Source organism: Bombus flavifrons, chromosome 6 (genome assembly GCF_040668555.2).
Source record: "Bombus flavifrons isolate JBK064 chromosome 6, iyBomFlav1_principal, whole genome shotgun sequence".
Lineage (NCBI taxonomy): Eukaryota > Metazoa > Arthropoda > Insecta > Hymenoptera > Apidae > Bombus > Bombus flavifrons.
The window spans coordinates 6900359-6917651 of NC_138447.1; the positions used below are offsets into that span (position 1 = coordinate 6900359).

The window sequence follows — 17293 nt, forward strand, 5'->3', positions numbered from 1 at the left end:
TATAAGTGCGATATATCATTTTCGATCGTTCTACAGCCACACGACATATTTCTTCAAATGTAAGTATATACTTGTTAAATCAATATCCAATAACCACAACGTTGTAATATTAATCGTAGAAGTATATCTGCAGATGAATGAAATAATAGAAATTGTCAATAAAAAGCGCTGTTCGTCTCATCATGTTATAAAGTCGGAAGGACATCGGGTAATCAGAAGTATCTTAATTATAAAAATGAAATGATCGTATGCGGTCGGAAATCGAATATGTCCTGCAACATTCATGCATCGGGATTTGCAAACATTGCCGTTTAACGTTAACGGCGCGCGAGTACGAAGCACTTCCGTAACATATTCACAAATTGATAAATTACTCCACGTGTTTAAGTTCGACCATGAGGAGCAATAACTTAACATACGTTTTGATACTTGGTTCCCGTGACCCGTGAAGCGTGCATTCAATCGCATCTCTTTCGTTTATCATGGAAGGCCAAGAATTTCGTTCCTTCGTCCCTATAGTGCCCTCGTATCTCATGACAAAGGGGGTATAGTAGTTGTGTCGTAATTATACTTACACACGGTTGTATCGCGAGGCGGAACGGTAGTAAACAGCAAGGAAATACGTAAGAAGAAAATAGATCACGAAACAAAGATTCACGTTAAAACGTGTTTTACAATCGCTTTTCTTCACACACCGTCAAATTGCATTTTTCTTTCTATTCCAATTAAAACTTAACGTATTATGAAAATCAATGACTGATATATAATTTTCTACTTTGATAGTTACTTTCGTTCTGTATTTTATTTTGTCTTCTTTCTTTCTTTCTTTCTTTTTCGTAATTGACGATGAGTAAACGAAGAATGAAGGACAGAGTACGAAAGACGTATCTACAACGTACGAATGGAGGACGATAAAATACAAACGAAAAAGAATAACACGGATCCGAGACAAAAGTATAATCGACTGAGCGGATTTTTATTTCTTCCGTTACCCTTTCGTTATTACGTATTTAGTAGAAAAAGGGATCCAAAAGAAATATAGAAACGGATATTCGACCGGTAACAATCGACTCAAGGTTCGCGACACTCTCTCCCTTTCTTCTTGAGAACTAGAAGCTACCGCGGCGGATGTAGGGAGGTCAGTACGAGAACAGTTTTAGAAAACGACTTAATCAAGCAACGCGATAGATAAAATCTAAAAGGCTCCGCCGAGAACGAGGCGATAGTTGGCACTGACAGATCTAACTATTTCATTGACGGAGACAGGCTGATGTGCTTCTCAACCACAGCTTGGTCGTTTCGTTTGTACGTTGTGCGTGTGCGAATCGTTGACTAATGTTGATGTGCACGTGCACGCATCATGATGTATATTCGTTGAACGCACACGCTCAGATGCTGCCTCGCTTATGCGATTACGCTTACAAACCTTTAAGCCCTATTCGTAACTCGATCGTACAATATCGTACGAAAGAAAGACACCACTGTTACGGTCCAAGTAGAATTGCGCTTAACTCGAACCATATTACAATTTGGCCTATCTGCGGCTGCACTCATAGCGTTCTTACCCCTGTGTATATCTTATCGCGAAGCTTCTATCTACTCATACTTCTCTTCTACTTTTCCTCATTTTTTTCTCCTTCTGCGTTTCCTCTTAATCCATTTCCTCTTTAACGTTCATTCTGATTCTGGATTACATGCTTTAATTTTTAAAGCAATTATAATACCGTACGTAATAAAAACAGAACAGGAGGAAACCTGGAAATTGATGAGAAATAGTAAAGGTACAACGACGTATATATTTTAGTCGAATTTATTTCGACTAGTAAGTACAATATTTGGTACAAAATAGTTGAGCATGTTGCGTTATATACGGTATGCTGGACGTGCTCACTTTAAAAATGGCAATTGAAATGAACGCAGTGTTCGTCAAATGTTATTAACGTTTGTACATACGTGTTTGCATGATGGTATTAAGAAATACAAACGATAAGTATGTATCTTTATACATTAATAACATACATGTAAAAATACGTAAATATTGATATTTAAGAATCGAACAATTCGATCACATATCGTGTAAATTTCACGAACGTATTGCCTATGAGATGACTGACTTTGAAACAATCCCAAGATTTGCTCCAAGATCAGATAACTTCCCTCCGTCCATAACATTCATTACTTTTTACATTTGTATTAAAATCAAGAAAAAGTACTGTACAACGAAAAGTGGCAAAGAAGAAAATAAGCTATAAGAAAATAGTGAAGAAAACAAAGAATAAAAGAAATAATAATATGGCTTGTTACAGAATACAATATATAAAGATAGGAATTACATGAAATATTTCAAACTCAATTAAACGTCACACAAAATCGTCAATGTTCTCTTTTCTATACACATTCGGTATCTCACGCGAGCTCTGAATATAAAATCCAATCAGTCTCCAACATCAGAATCTCCATCTCCAATGGCATACAGTAGGTGAAACGCGATTCCTAGTAGTGCTGTTCCTAACAAATCACCTACTGCAGTTAGATATGGTATTGCAGAACTATCTGGGTCCATTCCTCGTATCCACATCCATACAACCATCAGGTGTGTGATGTATAACAATAATACTACCTAACGTTCAAACGAAAATACGAATGCAATGATCTAATTGTTCATTGCGTTTTTTATTGATTATATAATACAAGCGCTGATAAAAAATTGGCTGTATACCTGTACTAAAGCAGCAGTCAGATAAACAATGAGAAATATAGGTGTAAAGGAAGTATGACCAGCTTGGAGGTAACTAATGGTATAGCTAAATATCAAATGACCAGGTATTACCATTGTTAACAGAACTCTAGCAGTCCTTGCGTGTCCGCCTGTAATACATTCCTATTGTACCATATGGAAGACATCTTAAGTTTAGTTATAATTGATGTACCTTTGGTACAGAAAACGTAGAACGGGTTGAAACGAACGACGGGTATTTCTTGATTATTATATCGGCAATCCTTATGCAAAGACGTCGATATTCTACTAGCCTGAACAGCAGCTAGATTACCACCAACGCCGTTTATTACTAATTGAAATACTGCTATACCTTTGTAATTGGATACCGTATAATCTAGTATCAAACCACCCATACTAAAATTAATGGAAACATTGCTGTTAGGTGACCAATGTTGATTTAAAATTGCACGCATTTCCAAAATGAAGAATATGTAAATACCTGCTAATTAACATTGCACATATCACAGGTGCCCAGCCGTAATCTAATATTTCCTTGGTAAATGGATTTTTAGCTGCGATATAATACCAAAGTGGCGTGACAATGACATGAAATATTATTAACATGGGTGCTATCCATTGTGCATATTCTGAAATAATGTTGTGAATGTTTGGTTAGTGGAAAGCTATTCTACTTTTAAACAAATGTATACACTTTTGTGTTTACATATACATATATACAAATATACATATTTACCTGTTGCTTTGAATAGAAGAGATGCTATTCCTGAAAGAAGCATCAAAGTGGTTAAATCACCAAGGGAAGCTGCAATTGGTGTTGCTATATTATCTGGATCGATGTTTATCTGCTTGGATAATAATATAACTGCGACCATCACCAAGCTCAACAGAAAGCTTGCTATGGATGCAGTAACTAAGGCACTGGCGCATAACAAAAGCGCGTGGTAAATATCAAACTGTGCTTCTGGAATCCAACCAAGTATGATAGCAGCTAAAGAAGCCAATAAGCCTACTACGGTTGCTTGACATTGTATTAAAGCAAGATTTCCAACGATCAAAGTCCATTGCTGTTTCTTTGTATCCATGTGTCCAAGATTTGCATGAGTTGAAAATCGTGAAGCTAATGTCATTTCCAAGTTTCCTTTCAAGCCAAGCAATGCTGGCACCAATATATATACTTCGGATACTGTTTGATATACAGGCCAATGCTACAGGAAAGAAGGAAATCAACCGACGTGTGCGTTTAAACATTTTCTCAATGTTTTTATATTGCGCTCCTATCAAATTCGGTACTCGTACGTACCTGCACAACATCCAGTAACATACTGGCAGCCACCATACCGAAACCAGCTAACAGAAAAGGCACAAACATTTGTATAGATATAGACCACACATTCTCATCTCTGAATTGCCTAAATTGAGTGTCTCGTGTAACTGATTTTTTCGCATCATCGTTAATACATTGATGATTAATTGGCGATGGTATAAGTCGCTGTGTATGTTCTCCATCGCTTTCCGTTTCTTCATCAGTTTTAATTTCCACTTCCATGGTAATATCGGAAATATTCGATCGAAGTGATTCATCACTATCTAGTCCCACCATTCTGTTTACGCGAAATTTCTTTTCTGATTTTCTCTGTCGTATGTCTGATAAATTACTTGCGTACACCTTCATTCCTACATTAGCATGGCTCATTCTTGATAAATCGCTTTCCAAGCAGTACTATCGAAAACTGTAACGAAAAAGATGATTGCTGCTATTCTTTTGAACTCTGACAAAGATTGCGAATTTGCATCTTAATCAGAAGAATGTGAGTGTAATTGTTGTAACTGATGTGTAATTAACGAGCATTACTATTATTACTATTATTGTTATCATTATTGTTATTATTATTATCATCATCTACAGCATCAAGGTCTTCATCCTCCTGTTCTTCATCATCGTCATTGTATTTATCATTATCATCATTATCATCGTCCTCATTATCATCATCATCATTGTCATCATCATCATCATCATCATTATCATCATCATCATCATCATCATCATCATTATTATTATCGTCATCATCATCATCGTCAATGTCATCATGATCATCATCACTGTCATCGTTTTCGTCATTACTACCACCATCGCTATTATCATCATTAACATTATTGCATTGCTCGAGAGTTTCCATCTTTGATATATTTTCTCTCTTCACCGTATAATTAACAATAATTACAATGCTGTACAGTAAAAGAAAGATCTCTTTTCATTGCACATAGGACAGCTTATCTTTTTATTCTTGCTGTACAAAACTGTCAAACGAAAATTAGCATCGTATAAGAAAAAGCATGCATTCTGTACAGAAAAAAGTATTTATTGTGTGTTCATTTTGAAAGTACATAATATTTCCATATCTTACGCATCGGATGACATTAGGCGTGAATTGACTAATTCTTAATGATCGATATTGATATTTGTATCCATTATCCATTTGGGATGAAGTCAAACGCATTGCTTTTTACCTGTTTTGTAATCGATTGTTTCGTAATCATGATCAAATGGAAAATTCGATGAAAACAATTCATAACGGGGAAACGAAAAAATGAAAGACAATGAAATATAATTTCATGGTTGTGAAGTTAATAAGATCAAAGTAATTGGCAAATAAGATACGAGTAAAATTATGAAAGTCAAAAAATGAACGACAGTGAAATTAATAGAATTCGTATAATGATACGTTTAAACATTTAATAGATATCTACCGATATAAAATTTTAGAAATAATAATATCCAGAGTAAATGGAGGTTCGTTATCTAAAAGATTGTCAAAAAATAGAAAATGGTTATAGCTTGAAATAAAAGTGTAATTGTTTATAATAATAATCTATCATGAAAAACGATATTATATTGTACAAAAAATTTGATCGAGATAGGGATGCTACAGGTTAAAATGCCATGTTTATGTGTAAAAAAGGTGTTTCCATTGTAATTGCATAATTGCGTAGCTTAATATTTTTGATTTTACGTACGAGATATTTAACATTGATAAAGATATTCTGGCTGTTAGTAGTATTTTTATAAATAATCTTTTGGCAATAAAACAAGAAAATACTGTATTGCCAAATTGATGATGTTTCAACGTGGAAAACATAACCTCGATGCCGTATAACCTACCTTGAACGCATAGTACGGCTCCATATTCGTTCGTCGTTCAACCACGTGGAGGCGTTCTCAGTTACCAGCGAAAAAGTATGAACAGCTGTAATACGAAACATTAGTAATCTAGTTATTGAACCGTGAATGATGTATGCACTCTTTCATGGTACATATGTACGTGTTATATAATATTCACGAAATGTAATATGTATATCGACGAGTTCAAGTTTGATGAGTTTAAAGTTGTAATTTCGAACTATCGAGTTAAAGATGTACCAAAGATACGCGAGATCATATAGATAAAAAACAGACAATTGGATAATAAATGGTTGATGATAAACGATATAACTGATTTTATTGTTTGTATGGAAACGTAACAAAAAAAGAAATTTACTTTACCGATATGTTTCAGTTTATAAAAATGATAAAAAGCAAAACTAATCTGAGAACGAATTTTCTGAATGTTATGAAAATCTATAAAATAGGATTAGTATTTTATATCGCAAAGTTAACGGAGGTGGCAGTTGTCATGTACTTTTCCATAAATGAAATTGTTTCTTTCGTTAAATATAAGAAATTAAATTTACATAAAACAAACAGGAAAACAGGAATATGCTGAACATATGTTTAGAATGCAAAAAGAAACTTTTATAAAGTAAATTAGAAAATTAAAGTAATAAACAAAAAATTATACAATTATTTATTTTTGTATATATTCTTTTACATACGTACTACTAAATGCATAATTTCCTAAAAATGCAAGAGGAAGGTACATGCTTAAAAAAAATGTAGTCTTGTGTTGAATAGTAGAATAAGAAATTTAATAAAAGCTTTGATGATCGTAAAATAATGCAAAAATATTGATTTCGGAGGAAAATTCAATAGGAAATCAAAGGAAGAAATAAAAAAACACGCGGCTGCTTTGTAATAAATTCATCTTATTACAAACGAAGACTAATTAATTTAGATGCAAGTTACCCTGGGCATAAGGGGTATACACCGAGGAATGATGCTCGAAATACTTTATCTGGGCAATGGGCATAGTGCCCGTAAGAGAGTTCTGTCTAGACGATGCATGCGTATTATATGAGACTTCGACGAGTTAGTTTGCGTCCATTGTGCGCCTTTCTATTGTCAAATCGATCACACGTTATTTACGTGATATCATTTGAAATAGAATCGGATAATTGTTTTTCTTTTTAATAATAATGGATTCATATACATCATAAATATTATTTAGTAGTTTATTACTCTTATATTATCAAGATTTAGTGTACTATTACAAGGTAAGAGAATTTCTTATTTATCGTTCGTGTCTACTAAATTTTTAGTAAAAATTTTAATCTTCTTTTCTCGTATCCTCTTTTTTCTCTTTCTCTCTCCTCCCCGTGTATTCTTAATCGGATTCGCTTGCTCGTTCATTTGCATTTCTTCGTTACATGTTTTCGATCCAGATAAAGTTAGATCTAACACTTGTATATAATAGATTGCATAATTAAGAAACACTTGAAAGCTCTTTGTTACATAATACTTTCAATTAAAACAAAACTGAGACATTAAATATACAGCTACATAACGCGAGAGGTGATCCTATTAATTTACCAATGTAATCATGATAATCGTATCACATTGTACGTATGTGCGAAATTTTTTGCATAACCCATATATTTAAAGACAGTTTCCTTAAGGGTTCACATACTTTCGCGAGTGTTCAAACGTTTCCCACTATAGCTGACTAATATAATAAATATCAAATTATGGAAGAGAGAGAGAGAGAGAGAGAGAGAGAGAGAGAGAGAGAGAGAGACAGATAAAGAGAAAGGAAATAAGAGAAAAGGAGGAAATAAAAAGCACGAAATAAAACACGTCAGTACCGTAATTAATTTCAAATTTGAATAAAGTGACAGTGCACGAGTTTCGAAGAATTTGCGATGGGTCGCAGAAAACATCGGAGCAAAGGAAGCAAGTTACCACCGTTGAGATCGTCGAAATGTAACGTCGCTTGTGAGAAATCAACGACTTGCGATGAAGCGAAAGCGAAGGAAGAGAGAGAAAGAAGAGGAACAACAGAGAAAACTATAACACCCGATGTTATGCGTTACCAGAAAGAAAAGACAGACTGTTTTCACCAAACGAATGATCCAATCGGTGTACGTTCTCGATTAATGTATCCTTTGGTTCAGCTGTCTTTATTAATTAACTCATCGATATTATCAGAGGAGAATGAGAGCGTAGAGGACGAATGCATCGAATTAAAGGTAAAACCACGGTTCGTATTCGTGTCTAGCCTTTGTATGGTTTGCTCGAAGAAGTCTCAGTTATTCTGTGAGCGTTGCCAAATGGTGTCTTATTGCTCGATAATGCATCAAACTCAGGGACTGTCGCAGCATCGTGAGTTGTGCGAAGCACTGACAGAGATTCATTCGTCCATCGTCTTGACACTCTCTGATGGTTCGGGCGTGCAATTGGACGCGGACCAGTACCGTATTTATCGGCTAAAATTGCTGGCGATACTCGAGTCTGAGGTCAAAAGATCGTTGGATCTTTGGGAAAAAGAAATCATATTGTATCCTAGAGTTTGTCGAGTTTGTCGTCGCTTTAGCGAGAAACTAATCTGCTGCATGCACTGCGGGATGGAATTCTTTTGCGAGGAACATGGTGACGAACATAAAAATTGGTGCGAAGAGTTTCGAGTTTATCAAAGAATTTTGCATCTTCAACACAAACACGGTTACGTTAATCCGAAAATTCCGAACGTGCATCTGGAAATGTTCGTCGCGCAGCCAGAATTCGATTTCGATAAATTAATGCATCGAATTTACGGGAATTCTTTATATTATCGTCAAATGGATTGTTATACGTACGGTCTATTATCGCATCTGTGCACGATTCCACTGACAGCCCTTTATTCCATGCAGATTTCTTGCCCCGAATGGCGAAATAGAACCGATTGGACTATTCATATACTTGGCGCGGAATTCCAATTCGAAGGTATACACTTAGACGTCTGGGAGAAACTGTTTCTTCATTTCTTACCGAACTTACAGAAGCTCCATTTGATTTTGATTGGACCAGAGTTACAATTACCGAAAGACGTCCCTCCTAGATTTTTATCCATGGTTCAAATTTGTAAGAAATGTAAATCCGCTGGTCGAGCTGTTATCGTTACGTTTAAACCGGAGAAGCTTTATCACTGCTTGGTTCGCGACCCATCGCAAACTCTTGCTACTCCTGATTTAATTTGTCTTTACAATCCTGGTCTCTATCGGACGACTGGGTTTGCAGGAAAAGACACATGGCTCGAAACGATACGCGAGTTTTCCAAGACGTTAGCTCCAACCACCATCACGTCTTACACTGCGCAAGAAATGCTTTGGGAAATAAATCGAATAAATTCCGTCGCTGACGTCGAAGTTCTTTTACAACCGTGTAAAAATCCATTTGCGTCGGTCAAGCCAGACCGAAACTTCGTTAGCGATAATACTAACCCTCTTATCTATAAGAATTACTACATCACTATTGTCAAAGGGAAATCGATTGTACTCTAGTCCTCTGTATCGCACACGCGGATAAAGTATACACGCGCGCCTGTATACGCTCTTATCGTTAGATTTACTATGTATCAACTGCAAAGTGTGCGCTTTTACGGTTTGAAAACTCGTCAAGTATACGTGAATTTGAGAAATTCCCAACTAGGTAGGAACAGACAATTGGCAGGACATTATTTTTCATTCGGAAGTAGGTAAAAAATGTAGAGTAAAATATTTTCCGTTTTGAAGAAAATAAAGTTGGAACTTGTATAATCAAGAATTAGTCTGATAGTACGTGCGTACTCGATGAATCGAAGGGCTCTTGACAAACTCGGCTCTAGCGTCTTTATGCATACTTATATGTACATTTTTTTACCGTTTTAATAAATCATCCTCACGAGACGCTTTTTCCTGTCTCCGTGTATTTTTGTATTCCTGATTTCCACATATTCAACGTCGATTCGCATAATTTTTCCGATATCAGAATGACCGAACAATAAGTTGATGTATCTGAGGTACCAGGACTGTGCTCTCGTTCCTCTTGCATTTCAGGATTTACGTTTAATTACGTAGACGAATTAGTTGATTGAAATGTGTGTCAGGGGCATCGTTGATTCTTTTCAGAAAGGTCGAAGGGGGATCGGAGTGGAATGGAGGAGGAATCGACCAAGACGGACGAACGTTCTCGCCGAAGATCGAGTAAATGAAAACATATACGTGGCATTGAGCGCAAAAGCGAGCTAAGCTACTTCTTCTCTAAATGCGAGTTTACAACGTTATTTTATTCGCTTCTGCTCTCAATGTTTCGTATCGTCGTACATCGGAAACAGTTTTCCGTTCGATTTTTTTTTCGTTTGGTCAACTGTAAGTGAACCACATACTTTTCAAAAACGAGTACAATTATAGTTATGGTTACGATTATCAGCTAATTTGCGTATATATCACAGATGAAACTGCATTAATTAAATAACTTAGGTTCTCTGACACGCGCTTGCAAGGGCGTTAAGGCCCGTTCAGACGCGTTCGTTAGTTTGGTAGAACGATTTTGTCGGGAAGATCCGTTTTATTAGATTTTATTGCCATAATACTATGGATACGTTTGAAATACACGTACGTTCGAAACGGATCTTTCTACATCCATTAGAAGATCGACCAAATCGTTTCACTAAATTACTCGACTACACTTTCGTCCACACACGGTAAGTTACTAAAATTACTCGCCACTCGACTAAACCATTGAAACGTCTTACTAAACTACTCGACTAAATTATTAGTCGCGTCTGAACGAGCCTTTACATTACGCACGCATACATGTACGCAAGTATATAAATATACTATAGTAAGTTGAGCCAGACATTGAAATACAATAAGAATCGTAAAAATTATATACAAAGGACAATTCGTATTGTTGATCACTGTATTCTAGATCAAACGTACCAGTAGTTGTTTGCGAATATATTTGCCGCTTATGCGTATGTGTACACTACCGCTCATAAGCGTTCGAAACAACGCTTTAGTTGATTTGCAGTTTATAAAAATCCTTCTTATCTCATCTGTGTTTCAGAAACGGTAAAACTAATTTTATCGTGTTGTAAAGATAAAATAACAATAATACAGAATGTAGTCGTTATTTGTTAACACGTAACTTTGGCTCGTGATCCGGTAATTAAATTACATCCTGTGGCAAAAATAAGGAAAAGAAGTTCGAATACTTTCGAGCGGTATACACGTGTGTCTTTTGTACTGCTTTCAAAATCAAAGAAAATGATAGAAAAGAAAAAGAGGAATACAGAGGAGAAGTAACGAAAAGTAGGAAAGATATCAAATATATTTGACGCGTAAATTATAATTGGCTATGGAAGAATTCAACGATTGGAGAAAAAGAAGGGATAGACGAGACCTAGGCAAAGGATATTCGAGTGAGAAAGAATAGCGAAGAAAACGCAAAAGTACGATCAGCAAGAAGAAGTATACTCGTCACGTGCGTTGTTCGTACTTATGGTTAATACATACGATTAATCGAACCCGGTGACAATTAAAAGCAGCACGGACGTCAAGAGAAACACAATAAGGGAACTAGTAGGTTGAGCTACCGAATTATGAGAGTTATCACAGTGGGAAGGCCAGTTTTTCAGGCACGCCGCATACGCTACTACGTGAGCGATGTAATTTTGCTCGAAAGTGCCACGAATCAAGTGGGAGTACGGACCTGAAAAATATTTAAAAATTAATTATATTTCTTCAAGTAGAATATAGAGTCAGAAATTGAAGAATATAAGATTGATAGATATCGTAGAAATTGATAACACAAAATTGTATTTTGTTTTATGTTTTAGACTTATCGTAAAATATTATGACACAATAAAGCTACCTTCTGGAAGTTAATCTGCAATAAATAAAATGGTATCTGTCAATGTCAAACATACAGCAATTTCGTCAGTTGAACAGTGCATTATGCAATGTTGATTGTCAAGTTATATAGATAAGACAGAGACGGTTTTCCTAATTTTATGCGCTATCTTAATTAATTTTAGCGATATTATTTACAGCAGGCTAACTTCCACTTCATCATTAATATCCAAGCGATAAGATTTTGAATTAACGATTTAAATCTCATACGACATAGTGTCTGTTGATTTTGTGAAAGCATAGTATTGCTTTCGATCGCTAGTTTGTCGTTGATTTCCATATTTCGATAACGTCGGTAAACGAAAGCAAACAAAGGTAATATATTTTACCTATAGCGTAGACTCCAACGTCTTCGCCCCCGTGAGTTTCATCTTCCAAGTATATGCCAGCCATATGGGTGTAATATGGTTTATCGCGTTCCTTGTCTTGATCGACAGGTCTCCATGTTTCGTTAACGTTGTTACTATCGTTTCGCCTATGATGATAGAATCCAGGACCATTGATGTAGCTGAGCGTTTCGTAGGACTGTATTTTTGGGTTGTTTGGATCGTTGGCGAAACCAAGGATATCGTTTCCACGTTTCGGATAACCATTCATGGTGAACGCGTGCGAGTGATCCGCAGTTACGATCACCAACGTTTCTTCCAGTTTAACTTCCTGCAGAGCGACTGATATCGCTTCTTCGAGTTCCGATAATTCCCTCAACGCTAGCTTCGCCCAGTTATGGTGATGCGCCATGTCTATTCTTCCACTCTCCACCTATGCCCGCAACGAATATTTTTAACCGCTTTGCCACGATATTGCTTCTTTACACGAACGAACGATTTTGCTAAAGCTCTGGCATAAAGTTGCATCTGTTTGATCATTCACTCACCATTAAAAGAAAACCTTTGTCATTTTTTTTAAGCAACCGAACAGCCTGCTGAGTCATCTCAGCTAAGCTCGGTGTTTGCTCCGTCTTCACAGCATGGTAAGGGAGATGACTAGGAGCAAAAATTCCGAGAATTTTCGACGTATTAGCGATATCGACGGAGAGAAGCTGTTCGAGATTGGTCACCACTTTCCCGTCGGGATTATTCTCAGCCCATACATCCGCTAAATTTTGTCCATCTCCTCTGACACACGTATCGGGATCTATCGGCTCCATTGGTAAGCCCATATGTTGCGCTCCACCACCCATAATCACCTAACGTTAATGAAACGATCTTTAGACTAACGTTCGAAGCGGCAACGAATACGGATGGAAATGTAGTGGCTCGCGAAAGTATTTGGACAACTGATCGTGGAATATCTTTGCGAATATATTATTACGCACGCTATATAAAGCATTTTGAAGACGAGGAACGATCATCACGATTATGACAGTACAGAATTTGAAACGTATATATCGAAAATGCACATTGTACGACGAAAGTTACGACATCGTTATTGCGAACACGTACGCTTAACGTAAGTACGAATAGTAAATTACGTGTCCTAATACTTATGGCCAACAGGGTACGCGAAATCAAGAGAAAGGACAGATATATTCCCTTACCTTGAACTTGTTTCCTGGTTCGTCTTCGATTAGTTGTCTCGCGATATCCTTTACGCAACCTTTATATTGCGCCGGTATCGACGTATCGCATTCCCAGTCGCGATTATTAGTATGAGCGTACAATCCACCCGGAGTAGCATGCGTGATCCGAGTTGTCGTGACAAACCCTGTATTTCGCCGAGCGATCCAGCAAAAAAGGAAATGAGAAAATCATGCAAAATTTGTCAACGACCGAGTCGCTTTATCTTATATTAACGCGTCTCTTTCGTTTCATATTTGATGCGAGTTTATACTAGGAAAAAGATGTTTGTTCTCGCGTTTCCTTCATTCACTGACATATTGGAAAGTAATGGTGAAAAAGCGAGAGTTACGAGCGTTATGCCCTAGATAAAGCGGAAAGTTGGCTCGCGACCTTCTCTCTGCCGTGTCGTTTTCGAGCTCGTCCCAGCAAGGTCTATTCGATACTGATGTTTAATGTTTAACACCGGTAGCTGGCCGTGAGTAGGTCGTCGTTGCTAACGAGTCACGTTCACGTCAGTCCCGGTTCTATCTATGCGTATCGACCATTCCATTCGGTCAATTATACGTATGTATAGTTACACTTGATACGTGCATCTACATGTATCTATATATATATATATATATATAGATACATATCCAATATATATATACATATCCATATATATATACATATAGATGTATATATATATATATATATACACACCACACATACACACTAAATCTCTGACGAAATTTATCTTCATCTATCTATTTACGTATTTGCAACGGGTTATCAGTTCAACCCTTTTCCTATCATTTTCTTCTTTTCGCAAGGATAAAAGGCGGCTTACCGGTATCCATGCCACTTTCTTGCGCCCAATCTGCGACAGTCGTAACTTTGCTCTCCTTGTCGGTTTTGTTATTACATTGATTAAACGAAGCTTTCGTATCCAATCCAATAACCTTGTATCGGCATTTAACACCGGAAAATATCGCGGTAGCTGTTCCAGCTGAATCGGGTACTTGTTTATCGGTGTTGTACGTCTATAAAGAACAACTCGAATAGAAATTTGTCCGGCTACGAAACTTTTGCACGTGTATACGCGTATAAGTACCTTGGCGAATCCAGTGTTAGGAAAATTTTCGAAAGCCAATTTGTATTCCTCGCCGGTGTTACCCTTGATTTGGCCTTTGTATATTCGACCAGCTGTGATCGTAGATATTCCCATGCCATCACCGATAAAGATAATTACATTCTTCGCGCGATTTTCGTTGTTTCGATAAGCCAGAATTCTTTGAAGATTCTCTTGGCCGGATTTTAGCCAAAAGGACATATCTGTAAAGAGTAAAGAAACACGCTCGTTTGTAATATCATAGCGAATAACTACGAGATTACCGATGTTTACGTAAATTTGTATTTTTATCAGGGATCGTAACCGTTATGACCCAAATTTAAGAAAGCTACAGAATACGAATTCATATTTTACTTGGAACGATTTTGGCTAGGATTAACCATTAAACACGACTAAAATTTTGTTAGTTACCATTATCGATAAATATTATGGACGATACACGTTTTTATTGGTTATCGATAACTATTATCGATAGGAGAACTATCCTTTTAGTAGGTACCTGTAACCATCACCGATAACGAAAAATTATTTTTCTGCGTGCTTTCGATCATCGTCAATTTTTAATAAATCGCTGGAATTCAGGAAACACGACCGATCTGGACGAAGTTCGAAGAGCATGCACATGTAGAAACGTGAACAGTGTTTAATACGCGATTTAAACGCGTGGAAAGTGGCGACCTTGATAATGTCAGTTCACGAGTTCGTGTGTCTTGGATGCCACGTAATTGTCAATTCGAATAATTATAAAGATAATCGATTCTTATCAACATGCCAGGACGTGTGTGTCGCAAAGAGCGACAAGTATCATTTTATCTAATATTGAAAATTTACTTTTTGATAAAAGCCGAAGTGGGTCGAATAATTTGGAAATATCAACAAACCTTCGTAATGGGTAGCATTTCGAGGTAGAGAATTTGCGAGCTCGAGAAATCCCAACAGAGAACACGCTAATACGGCCAGACACCTCATCTTCGTGGAATTTGTAAATCTGTAACAGATTTTATACCATGTTGAATCGTATATCGTATCGTTGGTTCTTCGGTAACGCGACTTGTCGCGAAACGATCAGTTAAAGAATTTAAGTTATTTTCGTACATGCTACTTCCATATCGGTGGTCGATATATGATAATGCAACTGTTACAACAATTACGGAAGAATGGAAACAATGGAAGAACTTTTATGACTTGTTCGTTAAATAAATGGAACAAAGATCCAATAATACGCGACAGAGGCAGAGAAAGAAAGAGATATAGAAATTAGAGGTAGTATTTACAACTATAGCATGATGGATTTTGTGGTCAATGACTGGCCGTTCTTCTAGGTAAACATATATATATATTTATATATATATATATATATATATATATATATATATATATATATATACATATATGTAACAGTAGTCGGCTATTGTAAGTTAATCGTGGCTGTTGGTTCATTAGTTATAATTTAAGGTTTCTTTGATTCGCGCATTGGCCGATTGAATAATAGGTGGCGAAAGAAAGATAGGAAGCGTTTTTTCTCGATGAGGCGAGAACAATTGATTTGGTGTTTGCGCGTATCGGACAGGTTGATAAAAAGGGAGAGGGACATGAGGTGAACGAGTAACAGGCAATGAAAAGGGGAGCTGGTATTCGGGTCAGTCAGCGGAGCAGCGAAAACGTGCCGATACACATCCTGACGTTCGTAACAAGGCTACTGTATAGGTAGCGCGCGAAAAGATAGCAAAGATAGGAAGACGACTCGCGAATAGCGAATGACTATTGTCTTTAACCTATATAGCTACGATACACGGTCACTGTGCATACCGACCGAGAATCGAGAATCGAAAGTCGATAGTCGAGAGTCGTTCGAATAATCGTACTCGATCGTAAAATCGTTGTCGTGCTTGACGGTTCAGCGCTTTGAAGGTTTGGCGGTATTTTGCTGGCGCAATAAAGGGGAACGATACTCGTGAAAATTACCTACCCAAATAACTCGACCAGTAAATGGATCATGCTACGTGACAAACGTCTTCTTCCGCCCGTGTGGTACGTTATAGAATAGGTTCTAGTTGTAGATCTCACGGCGTTTACTGTCGTTAGCAGGCACGTGTTTCGAGTGGAATCATCCTTCAACGGTTGACGAAAAGGATCACCGTGGACGAACGTGAGTTAGCAGCGAGAAGGCGAATGGATTTGTCCGATTTGATTGAAATCGGTTGATCCTGTTCGGTGGCGATGTCCCGAATTTTTACAAACATGAAGAGACAGCGATGAGAGCAGCAGCCAGCGATAGTAGCAACAGCAACGGTAACAGTCGGTAGAAGAGTAACGGCGCGATATCAATGATGCGAATTAAGAACTGTATCGTCGTTCGGTAGATTTTATCCGGCTGTTATTACCTGACCGGAACGTGATGCCGTATTAACGCCAATACAGCGGCACTGAGGAAGTTTGTCACTTTATATAGCGTTTCAAAGGCCCTGGTAGATTGTGCACGAGGTGGAGAGCGTGCAAGGGACACTGAGAGTACAGATTCTCGAGGAGAGAAGTGGTTTGGGGAGAAGGGGAACCCCTCGTGTACTGCTAATCCGAGCGTAATTGAGCTGCTCGGTGCCATTATGTCTTATGTCCGCGAAAGATTAATTCGAACGCGGATCTCAAAGCATCTTGCGAGTCGCCAATTCTCCACTGTTGCTCTTCATCGCTCTTCCTCGCTCTTCTTTAGCTTTGCCATCTTTTCTTCCCCTTCCTCCCGAGTAGCGAATTTTCAATCGTCGTAAAGTGAAAAGGCAAAGAAAAAAACACAAAGCGAGGGGA

At 37.3% G+C, this 17293-nt stretch overlaps 4 protein-coding genes across 7 annotated transcripts; 1 reads left to right on the plus strand and 3 right to left on the minus strand.

Moving 5' to 3' along the window:
- Positions 1 to 1776: 1776 nt before the first annotated feature.
- LOC138180859 (solute carrier family 41 member 1-like) lies at positions 1777 to 8882 on the minus strand. Of its 2 annotated transcripts, XM_069115137.1 has the most exons (8): positions 8747 to 8882; positions 5901 to 5985; positions 4041 to 4470; positions 3474 to 3945; positions 3219 to 3366; positions 2931 to 3133; positions 2720 to 2868; positions 1777 to 2620 (listed from the first exon to the last, which is right to left on the minus strand). In XM_069115137.1, the coding sequence occupies exons 3-8, from the start codon at positions 4431 to 4433 to the stop codon at positions 2435 to 2437; spliced, it is 1551 nt and encodes a 516-aa protein (XP_068971238.1). In that variant the 5' UTR covers positions 4434 to 4470; positions 5901 to 5985; positions 8747 to 8882; the 3' UTR covers positions 1777 to 2434. The 2 variants fall into 2 exon arrangements, with proteins under 2 accessions (XP_068971238.1, XP_068971239.1); XM_069115138.1 differs by lacking the exons at positions 5901 to 5985; positions 8747 to 8882 and adding an exon at positions 5756 to 5894.
- LOC138181270 (calsequestrin-1-like) lies at positions 4579 to 4917 on the minus strand. The gene has a single exon (XM_069115997.1). It carries the CDS (start codon positions 4915 to 4917, stop codon positions 4579 to 4581), a length of 339 nt encoding a protein of 112 aa, XP_068972098.1.
- Positions 6722 to 9816, plus strand: LOC138180857 (uncharacterized). The gene is made up of 2 exons (XM_069115133.1): positions 6722 to 7168; positions 7784 to 9816. Exon 2 carries the CDS (start codon positions 7814 to 7816, stop codon positions 9428 to 9430), a length of 1617 nt encoding a protein of 538 aa, XP_068971234.1. The 5' UTR covers positions 6722 to 7168; positions 7784 to 7813; the 3' UTR covers positions 9431 to 9816.
- A 412-nt stretch (positions 9817 to 10228) lies between these two features.
- LOC138180856 (alkaline phosphatase 4-like) lies at positions 10229 to 16986 on the minus strand. 3 transcript variants are annotated; one of them, XM_069115129.1, is made up of 8 exons: positions 16461 to 16986; positions 15373 to 15479; positions 14474 to 14694; positions 14210 to 14402; positions 13359 to 13525; positions 12696 to 13007; positions 12151 to 12580; positions 10229 to 11621 (listed from the first exon to the last, which is right to left on the minus strand). In XM_069115129.1, exons 1-8 carry the CDS (start codon positions 16487 to 16489, stop codon positions 11428 to 11430), a joined length of 1653 nt encoding a protein of 550 aa, XP_068971230.1. In that variant the 5' UTR covers positions 16490 to 16986; the 3' UTR covers positions 10229 to 11427. The 3 variants fall into 3 exon arrangements, with proteins under 3 accessions (XP_068971230.1, XP_068971232.1, XP_068971231.1); XM_069115131.1 differs by having other exon boundaries at positions 16876 to 16969; XM_069115130.1 differs by lacking the exon at positions 16461 to 16986 and adding an exon at positions 16305 to 16411.
- Positions 16987 to 17293: the final 307 nt, after the last annotated feature.

Excerpts from the sequence above, each read along its gene's own strand:
- LOC138180859 (XM_069115137.1), bottom strand. The coding sequence starts at position 4,433 with ATGAGCCATGCTAATGTAGGAATGAAGGTGTACGCAAGTAATTTATCA. Across the intron at positions 2,869-2,930 it reads CTACGTTTTCTGTACCAAAG|GCGGACACGCAAGGACTGCT; the intron begins GTACATCAATTA and ends AATGTATTACAG. Across the intron at positions 2,621-2,719 it reads TGACTGCTGCTTTAGTACAG|GTAGTATTATTGTTATACAT; the intron begins GTATACAGCCAA and ends TTTGAACGTTAG.
- LOC138181270 (XM_069115997.1), bottom strand. The coding sequence starts at position 4,917 with ATGGAAACTCTCGAGCAATGCAATAATGTTAATGATGATAATAGCGAT.
- LOC138180857 (XM_069115133.1), top strand. The coding sequence starts at position 7,814 with ATGGGTCGCAGAAAACATCGGAGCAAAGGAAGCAAGTTACCACCGTTG.
- LOC138180856 (XM_069115129.1), bottom strand. The coding sequence starts at position 16,489 with ATGATCCATTTACTGGTCGAGTTATTTGG. Across the intron at positions 14,695-15,372 it reads AAATGCTACCCATTACGAAG|ATATGTCCTTTTGGCTAAAA; the intron begins GTTTGTTGATAT and ends TACTCTTTACAG. Across the intron at positions 14,403-14,473 it reads CTAACACTGGATTCGCCAAG|ACGTACAACACCGATAAACA; the intron begins GTACTTATACGC and ends TGTTCTTTATAG.